The sequence below is a fragment of the Otolemur garnettii genome, unplaced genomic scaffold (genome assembly GCF_000181295.1).
Source record: "Otolemur garnettii isolate 467f Iridium unplaced genomic scaffold, OtoGar3 scaffold00060, whole genome shotgun sequence".
NCBI lineage: Eukaryota > Metazoa > Chordata > Mammalia > Primates > Galagidae > Otolemur > Otolemur garnettii.
In genome coordinates, this window is record NW_003852455.1 from 4,230,312 (window position 1) to 4,240,708 (window position 10,397).

Consider the following 10,397-nt stretch of genomic DNA (forward strand, 5'->3'; position numbering starts at 1 on the left):
CAATTAATCTTATCATGCTTGGCAATCTATGCCCCAAAAGGGCAGAACGTAGGTTTCATATTCCTTAAGACAGTTTCCTTCACTATCTAAAGGTATTGGAGTTCTTGGGATAGAGAAGGAAACGCGCGCATAGAGATGTCCTCGCCCAGGACACCGCCCTTAAAATCAGACAGGGGAAGACTCTATCTCTTTGAAGGCATTTGGCAAGCCTGCCCCAAAAGATTTGGGGTGGGCTCAGGGAAAAAAAAATATGTCCACACCTTGAGCGTCTTTCCCAAGTACAGATTGGCAAATGGCACAGGCGCACAGACCTCTGTCATTTATTTATTTTTCCTTCCACTGGGTGCGCTGTCCCTTTAAATGGGGACGCAGATGCTGGCTCCGTAACACGGGAGCCGGCAGCTTGTTGATTTCTGAGCTGGTGAATTTCACATTGTTTCCACTTCACTTTCCTGGCTTTGAGGGGGAGGCTACAGTCGGCTCTACGACCGCTGTCTTCACTGCCAGCACCAGCCAGGGGAGGGCAGGGACACGCGGCATCGGGACGGGCGTGGGGCCAGGGAAAAGGGTGTCGGGGCTACACACGCACCCTCGCTGCAGTCCAGCTCCTCCCGGAGCCCGGAGCCCGGAGCGCACGGAGCGGGGGACCGCCAGCCAGCCCGCCCACGGGCCAGGGCTACAGCTCGGAGCCCAAAAGGGGAGGAGGCCCAGGGGGGCGGGGTGGGGGGCGGGGGTGGGTGCTGCTGCTGCCGCGGAGCTGCTACTCGGCGCGTTTTGCATGAAGATGGCGGCTCCCACCGCCAGCAAGGCAGCCTCCCTGGGCTGTAACAACAAGCCTACGTTCCCGGAGCTGGATTTCAGGTCCGGAGCCCGGGTGGAGGAATTGAACAAACTCATCCAAGAATTTACGAAGCACGACCAGCGGGAATACGATGACCAGAGAGCGCTGGAGATTCACACAGCCAAGGATTTCATCTTTTCCATGCTGGGTAAGAAGGAAAGAGGGGGGAGGTGTGTGTGTGTATGTGTGTGATGGGAAGCGGAGTAGAGAACCCATTCCCCCTTCTCGAGCTCTTTCCTTCTCGGTTTCCTTCCCGGAGCCGGGTGCCTGGGGGATAAGTCATCTCTGTTCCGCCTCTTCCCTTCTCTCTCCGCTGCTAGCCGGCTGCCTTCCCTCCCCTCCTTACTATACTTTGCGCCGGGTCTCCCTTTTCCCCGGTTCGCCTGTTCTTTTGTTAATTTCCCAGCCGCTGGGGGCGGGTTGGCAGGTGAGGTGCTGGCGGTGAGACGCTGCACAGTTGGGGGAAGCCCCTGGAAAGCCCTGCTGTCCAGGTGAGACCGGAGGAGCCTTTCAATTGAGGGACTCGGCTCCCGGAGGCTCAGACCTGCCTGAGCTTTCCCAGCGCCAGGTCTTGGGTCTTCTCCGGAGCTTGGGCGCGGAGAGAGCTTGGGGCTCTGGCTCCGGGCCCGAGCGACAAGTTGCTTCTCTCGTCGTGCGGCGCGGCGCTGTCATGCCGAGCCCCCGGTGGCCAAACTTGTTGGGTGTTCCCGAGTAACCCGCTGAAGTAGTCTGGGCGCCTGGAGTTCCTGCAACTTTGGTTTGCAAATTGACTTCCCTTTGAAGCTATCGGAAGCGTATCCCGAGCTTCTCCGGGGTTCTTGCTGAGCTCGGAATTCTTAATTCCCAGCTGGAAAATGACCGGGCACCCAGCTCTGGTCTTTGAAGAGCGTCGATTCCTCTCCTCTTTGTGTATTGTTTTAGCGCTGGCGGAGAAAGGTAGCCAGAGTTACGAACGCAGGAGATGTCCGCGGTTAGAAATATGCCGCTCCCTGCCACATCCCCCCTCTCATCTAAGGGTCCTGAAAGAGGAAATTGATTTGAACGGGGCCCGAGAGACCGAGCCCACCCCTGCCCAGGTGTCCTGCTGTTGGGATTATTGCTTCTGTGGTGCACCATCAGTGTCCGCTGATGGGAGCTCGGATGTAGCTTGTCCACCAGTGGAAGGAACCGTGGTTGTCAGGCAGTACGCGGCCCGTGGTTAACATTCCGCAGAGCTGGTACTGGAGTACAGCGCTGCTCCAACGCGTGTCTCTGCTGGCGCTCTACAGATAGATCTTCAGTCAATTTCCCGGGTATTGAAAAACATGATTGGAAAAGGTCTTTTGGCCACAGAGGATGACAGGTTTTGCCTTCCTTCTGCAGTCTACCTGTATTTCAGCCGTTGTCTGCTGCTAGTTCTATCCTGGGGTACCTTCTACTATCTAGATTTTCGTGGTCCCCACAGCCCAAGTAGGGGTTATTATAAATTGAACAAGTGTCCTAATGCTTTGAGAAGTTGGATGAAGCATGTTAAAATCTCGGCTGGTTTTAACCTTTTGTTTCACACTCTCCAAGTGTATCATAGATAGTGTATGGGATTGAAAAACTCTTTGTTGAGATATTCCATGATTCAACTATTTAGATGAATTAAATTTAAAAAAATATGCAAGTTGGTGGGAGTGAGCTTTCAGAGGAAAGCTTAAAATAGTTACAGAACCTCTAGATTTGAAAACCATCATAGTCACTGTCAGGAACGATGGGGCCACACACAGAAGGCTGAGGGCAGTTATCTAACATTTAATCATAGCCTGTCTCTTTGGCATAAATGATGGAAGTGTGCCATTGTGTTATTACAGCCCCCGCATCACTGCTGATGTTTTTGCCCTAGGTGATGCGCTAGAGAAAGGTACTGGGTCACAACCAGTCCGGATAGTCCTGAGTCAGAAATTGGGAGACTATGGGGAATGGTAAGTTTAGGTGCCCAGTTCAGGAGGGACTTCTAACCCCACGGCTGGTAACACTGAATTAGTGAAGCTTTTGTCCAGATATAAACGGGTGGATTATTCTAGGGTGCTTAATTTATGCCTGAGTTTAATAGTCTGGGGGACATCAAGTTGACAGGTAAACCAGACTTGGTTCTATTCCTTTTTATACAATTGACCTTGCAAGAGAAGTCTTTCTTGCTCCCTGGGAATTTAGTATTTCCACCTGCAGGAGAGATAATTCAGGAGATTGTCATGTATGCCTTTGGCTCCTCTGGACACTGGAAGGCAGATGGTGAAATGAGCTTGTCTGTGTGTGGTGCTGCATTCATTTGTGAGTTCCTTGCTTGCTTTTAATGAGGTGCTGGCTGCTTTAGACAAGTGAAGGTTTAGCACAGCAAAGGGTCCCTGTGTGGTTTTACTTTTTCTAAAGCAGATTTTTGCTTGGCTTAAAAAAACAAAATCTCTTTTTGTATACTTTGTCGCACTTACCACAGCCTTAGTTTCTTGAGTGTGTGAATAAGATATCTAAATGAGTCTCAGATTGTTAAGGTGTCACTTGGGTGGCACCAGGGCCTCGTTTCTGGGAGTTGTAGGGGGCAGGTCCTCTTGGCTTTGTTCTGCACCTGAGCTGTACCTAAGGATCATCAGCAGGGTAGAAAACATTCTCACACAGAATGAAGAGGCCAGGGAATTACAAGCCTCTGGACTGGAGTTGAAGTAAGGCTGCCTCTGGTGTCCTGCAGTTAGTGGAGGGGGTCGAGGGAGGCATAGCACTGTCTTTCTGGATAAGACATTTTTGGTCTGGACTGAAGCCCTCCTTTTCATTTTGTCTAGTTTGGAGGGGATTTTACTCAGAAGAGCAAAGAGGTGGCAGACGGTTGTTACAATCAGTGACCTGTCAGCAGTAAGACACTTCACTGGCCTATCAAAGCAGGGTTCTGTTCAGGCTGTGGGTTGGTCTGATCCTGCTGGTAGTCACTGTGATCTTTGTGATGTGCCCTGATGTTCTTTGTGCAGAAATTCTTATGTTTTGGAGGCAGGTATTAGCTGGAGTCATCTAGATTCATTCCTTATTTCTCTATACCTTGGTCTTTTAGGAGAATAATTGCTGTTATCATCTAGTTAATATTTGAGAGCTCAAATTGTGTGAGAGGCTGGCGGTGCATAATAAACACCATTTATCAAAATTCAGAGAAATCGCCAGAGTTCATTAATGTTTTAATAATATTTGGTATTTGCATAACGCCTCTGCCAACTCTTTTGTTATCTTCATTCCCTGGCGAGGTTGGATGAAGACTGGCTGTGTCCCCATTGGACAGAGGCAGGACAAGGGGGTCCTGCAGATGCTGGAAAAGGCAGTCACGTAAGCTACAGCCGGAGTGTTCAGTATCATTACATGACTATTAGAGTAGTTATTCTTTTACCAGTTACCTTCTCAGGGTCAAAAACTTCACATAGTCTTTGAGTAGGTATTGCTCTCCCATTACGTAGATGAGGATATTGAAATTTATTGGAGTTAAGAAACTTGATATTCATAGTCATGTGGCTAAAAAATGGTAGAGATGTTCTTGGAACTCAGGTCAGTCTTCCTAGAACTTAGGAGACGTTCCTCATCTTCTACTTGAGACCATTAGGAATTGATACACGACATCCTGAAGATGGGCTTTGTTTTAAAAAATTACTTCTTTCAGGATTCTGTTTCTGATTTTAGCTCTAATATTAGCATAATACAAGTAGCATCTGATTTCTGAAGCAGTCTGGGTTCAATATTTATTCCATTATAAGATCACCTATTAGAATTTTTGATTGAGAAAATCGTGGTTATTATAATGAAATGTTAAATTCTGTAGTTCCAGTCCCAGACTGCCTCTTGCTGGCTGTGCGGTGTTAGTTGTTTCATTATTAAGCCGGGATGACAGTAATGCATCCTTTCAGAATTGTAAGGTGGTGGGAGTGAGCTTTCAGAATTGTGTCTGAATGTGAAGGTACTTTGCTAACTGAAAAGGAATGTATGCATGATTTTATTATTTAAAGAAATGTACTTTATTAGAAAAATCTAGTGAACTTAAACTGGAATTATTTCTGCAGCTTGGCATCAGAAAGAACTATGGAGCGTAATTGGGGCAGCCTGGGAGGATGTTGGGTCTGGCGCTAGAGGGTATGATTAATTCTACCAGGCATTGCCATTTGTTCAGCGCGTACTACAGGCTGACCGTGGTGCTAACTACTTTACATAAATCTATAGCTTATGTCATCTTCTTCCAACAACTTTGTAAGGATAAGTATCATGATGCCCATGTTGGAAGTGAAATGAGTGGTGGTACCCTCTTTTAAATAGGAAACACTGAGGCTCAAAGAGGTCATAGACTTATGTAAGCTTGAGTTTGAACCCAGGTATTTCTGATGAAAAAGTTCATATTTCTTTCACTGTACTAGCAATCCATTTCCATTACTTTGGGGTCAGGCAACCAAAATTGACCCCCACTTCCTAGAAAATACTACTGCTTCATGTGTAGGAGGGATAATTTCTTTTCATCTGCCTGTCTCTCTTCGTTCTTCTTTTCTCTTCCTCTTACTTTCATGGATTCAGCAAATACTTCAGTGAATGTGATAGTGTTTGCCAAGCAGCAGGCAGGGTTCTGAGGATAAAATGGTGAGCAAAAATTTTGAAAAATTTATAAGGCGTTTTGAGGATCCCCTCCCCCTTTTTCCTTTGCCCACCATCTCCAAGAAAATAGTTGGTAGGCTATTGTGTATTCTCAGGCCAGTAAGTACCACGTGGCTGCTTCTAAGTTTTAAATTTGTGGTGTGGTGCTTCTGAGTTTTCCTGGACTTACCACATTTTTAGGTACTTTTTTTTTTTTTTTGAGACAGCGTCTCACTTTGTCAACCAGGCTAGAGTGCAGTGGGCTGATCATAGCTCACTTCAGCCTGGAACTCCTTGGCTCAAGTGATCCTCCTGCCTCAACCTCCCAAGTAGCTGGCACTCACCACTGCGCCTGGCTAATATTTTAATTTTTCTGTAGAAGCAGGGTCTTGCTATGTCCAGGCTGGTCTCAGATTTCCAGTTGAAACAATCCACCTACCTCAGCCTCCCCAAATGCTGGGATTTTAAGTGCGAGCCACCGTGCCTGGCCTTGACACTTTCTATGTCTCCAGAGCAGGCCACTTTAAAGTCCTGGCTTTCCAGCACTTGCCACTTTTCTTTTAATGAATTCACTCTGCAATATTTATTATAGAAACTTACTGTGAATTGTTGCCTTGTGGGCCTCCAAGGGCTTGGTAAGTTCCTTAGAGTTACTAAAGTGCACTATGTGTATGGTGGACAAGATAATCTCTGAAGTTCTGGCTCTGAAAATGTTATGAATCTAGGGCACGGGGGTACCTCTAGTCAGGTATTTTTGTGCTAATTTGTATTGGTTTCAATTCTCCCTCTTTGGTTCTGGGCAGTTGCTGCCCTTCATTCTTGACAGAAGAGCCCTGGAGCTGTTGACAGGCATCTCCCAGCATTCCTCACTGTGCCACTCCGTGGATAAGGCATTGCTCACCTCACAGAAATGATAGAGTCCCTCTTGTGGAACACTGAGAACTGTCACTGTCAGGGGAAGCTTTTTAACAATTCAGAGTCTCTGGTTTCATTTCAGATCTCTTGAGTCAGAATCTCTAGAGATCCCCAAACCGGCTGCTCAGCACTTGCACACCCTGTCCTGCTGGCCCGATACTGTGCGCTCTCTGTCCAGCACTGCTGCTCCTAAGCCAGGAAGCGGGATGCCGGCTGACTCTGAGACTAGAACAGAGCTCCTGAGCCTCCCAAGCAGATATGTCCACTGGTTTCTGGAAGGTAACCCTGGAGTCCTTCTACCTGGGACAGAGACAGGGAGACAGGATTGAGATAAGAGCCCTCATTCTGTTGGAGGTGGGAATAGGGCTTTACCTCATTGATCATGAATCATCACCACAACATGTTGAAGCAAAGAATCCTAGGATTAGAAAAATTGGGGAATTTGCTCAAGTTTACCAGCGAGTAAATGGCACAGGATTAATGCAAAGCCCTTGCTTTTAACAAGGACAGTATTTTACACTCCATAGGACCACAGTTGGTTTCCCTCTGACTTCTCTAGTTATTTGTTGGGGGACTTTTGACAAGTTGCTTAGACTTTAAGCCTCAGTTTCTGAATATGTAAGTTGGGGTTAATAATTATATGGACTTAATGGACTTGGGAGCATTCATTTCTGAATCTGACAGCTTTTGTACGGTATAAAAGAAGGGAATTTCTGAGTTCTAACACGAGCTGTTTTGTACTGTACTGTGTGGTATGTGTGTTACCTTAAGTCTGCTAACCTATTCTGAGCCTCTTTTTGTCCTTTTTCTAATGATAAAAAATGAAAGCAAACCAGAGCAAAAGTAAAACCACTTCCAGGTGTTAATCACTGTTAGTATTTTGGTGTGCATCGTTTCTAGACACTTGTGTTAATATTCATGCTTGTAACTAATAACACTACTTCCATGTACAGTTCACGTAACAGGGAACATAGGGGACAGGTGCTTTATTTTAGTAAATTTATTAATATGCTGTCATGGGCTACAGTTTAAAAGAGGAGCTATAGTTGAAACCTGTGGAATGATATTCTTTGACATGCATTTCCTTTTTATTTCAAAAGAAATTACCCTTCTGGGACTTAGAGCACATTCTGTGGGTTAAAAGTTGGGGGTGATGCACCCTACCTTGCTCACTTCTGAGGGTTTTTGCTGCCTCTCATCTATCTTTTTCCATGTTTTCTATGGTCAAATAACGTGTCCCACATTTCTCACTTGGTCTTTTTGCTTAGGTTCTTTCCTCTATCAGGATTTCCTAAGCTGTGTCCATGAGTCTGGGAACTTTAACGGGAAAAAAAAAATGGTATCTTTATTTTTATTAACCCTAACTAAAATATAGCATTTCCTTCCACTCTAAATGTAGGTAGAACATCACAGTAGCACAGTCATACCTATGTTTTTCATGCCCATAGAAATCATAGATATTTTCGTTTCACTTTGTGGTTGTTGCAAATATCTCAAAAAACTGTGGGTATTAGATTCGCTTCTATATTTTATTTGATGTATTAATATATTTTACAAAATACATTAATACCTTTTTTATACACATAGAAAAAATACATTTTGTATTTTAATACTGATTTTCTTTGAAAGCCTATGTAATGTTTTCCTATTTATTTAAATATGCTATTTTTTGCAGGAGTCCATAGGCTTCTCCTGCCTGGCAAGAGGATCTATGATACAGAAACAGTTGAGGGTTTCAGCTTCCACAGAGGGCCTTCTGATGCCTTTCTCTGCTTTATTTTCCTCTCCCAGGTCAAATGCGTCTTGACCCATAGAGACTTCCTATATCTCTCCAAGGAGAAAAAAATGGCCTTTCCTCTCCATACCATGTCCCCTTTTCCTTTGCGTGTTCTTTCCTAGGTTGTAAAGAATTCTTGGCTTATTTATCTTAGTAGCTTCCAGTGGAGTTGTGTCCGTAATAGGTGCTCACTAAGTGTGAAGTGACTTGAGTCACTCTTTAAAAAGAGCTTTTCCTTGTGCCGCTTCTTATTTTAGGCCCCATTTAAGAAATGAATGTGCGTGACATTCTCTTTATGATTTCTTTAGGATTTTTCTCTTCCATTAGGCCATGCTATATCTTCTTTTCTGGAGTCAAGAAAATCTTCATCTTATCTCCTGTGCTGCAGAGGGGTGTAGTGGAAGTTTTTCTACTTTTTTATGTTCCCGGAGACTTATTGGAGGGTAGATTAAGAAATGACCAGCATAATTGCCATAGCTTGTTGACCAGAGCAGCAAATGACAACTCATGACCCATAGGAATGTTTCCTTTCCTGTGGACCCCAACTTTTCTTCTGCAGGCATCTTAGGGTGCTCCTGGAGCTTGGCACGCCCATACTCTGGGCTTTACAGAATGTAGAGCAAGCACAGTTAATCTCTCTTGCATTAAGGTGTTTGATATGCTTATCAGCCATCCTCCAAGTATTGGGATGCTTATGCTGGGATCCAAATTGTAGTAGTTTTTTGTTATTATAAACTATTATTTTTTATCCATAATTATCATGTGCCTTTGTACAGTGCTTTATGGGTGACAGTACATATCATATCTGCTATAGTATCATCCATAGGTGAGGTCTTAGGTGAGAAAGGTTATGTAGGTTCTGTTAACCTCCATTTCCAGATGTGGGTACGGAGGCTCTAAAAGGTGATGTGACTTAGTTTGACTTAAATTGCCTAAACTGTAGAACAAGGCTCAACCCAGCTATTGAGGATACCTCCTGCAAAAAGCTTATCGGCTCTCCTACCGGCAGGTACACGGCCTTATAGATATGCACTCTCTGGTCTGAGTTTTAGGCCTTGTCCTACTGGTTCTTAGGGCTCATGACCATGTTTACAATGGATCTAGGTAAGTTTTTGCCAGCTGAGGGATCTCTTGAAGATTATAAAGGTGCCATGTTTTGAGGCTATCTCTAGGAAATAGCAATCTGTTTTTCAACCACTGAGGTGCCTTTTCACAAATTCCCTCTGCTCCAGATAAAGAGATAACTAGGCACAGTGCTGCCCTGAATAAAGGTGGCAGAGGGGACTGTTCAGTTTGTTTCTTATTTTTTTTCCTCAACACAAGAGGACTTGATTACAATTTGTGAGTTGAGTCTGGTTAGTAGTGGGAGTTAGTGTAAGTCTGGTTTAGGTTTTTGTTTCTTCCAACTAGTATTCTACCATGTGTACAGAATGGTGTGAAGCATTCATTCATTTATTCATTCATTCAACATATGTTGGCCTGCCTACCTCTTGTCGGTGTAATTACTGGGATGTAATTACCATGAGCGTGCACAGAGTGGTGAAAAAGAGAAATAAGATTCCTACTTTCATAGAGCTGCTGTTCTCTGGAGGGTTTAGCAAGATGAAGCATACAAATAAACAGGGCTGTGTACTATGAAAACACAAGATCAGACTATCATGATGCTGCTTGCCTAGGCAGGATGGAGTGAAGAATAGTTGAGAAGGCTTCCCTGAAGCAGACACATTTGAAATGGAAGAAGGAACCAGCCCTCTGAAGACTGGGTAAAAGCATATTCCAGGTGGACAGACCAGTAGGTGTAAAGACCGAGGGGGTGGGAGGGTACACTTGAAAGGAGCTTTTAAGACTGTTTAACTTACAGCAAGCCTGCTTTGGCCTCTATGAGGAGGAACGGCCTGTGCTGGAATGGGCTGCCTGCCTTGGCATGTATGAGCTTCTGGGAGGTGGAAGTTTTCCAGGTGAGACCACCCTGTGGCCAGGCTCTTGTTAATAGTTTTCAGAAATGGGAGGAAGGGAGAAAAGTCAGATTACAGGTCCTCAAAAGTTCCTTTGTAGCCATGCAATCAATCTCTGATTTCACCTTTGATAGCTGTAAGCTAGAAACAGTGAGTCCTATGTTGATGATTTATGGGTCAAACTACAGCTTTCTTTTTTTTTTTTTTTTGAGACAGAGCTTTCAGCTATTGCCCTGGGTAGAGTGCTATGGCATCACAGCTCACAGCAACCTCCAATTCCTGGGCTTAAGCAATTCTG

General features: G+C 44.9%; 1 protein-coding gene across 1 annotated transcript in view; it reads left to right on the forward strand.

Moving 5' to 3' along the window:
- Positions 1-480: 480 nt before the first annotated feature.
- The window catches only part of MB21D2 (Mab-21 domain containing 2), a 113,913-nt gene continuing 103,996 nt past the window's right edge, over positions 481-10,397 (forward strand). Inside the window, exon 1 of the mRNA XM_003792697.1 lies at positions 481-989. Within this exon, the coding sequence (XP_003792745.1) occupies positions 779-989 (211 nt within the window). The 5' untranslated portion in view covers positions 481-778. The remainder of the gene's footprint in view (positions 990-10,397) is intronic.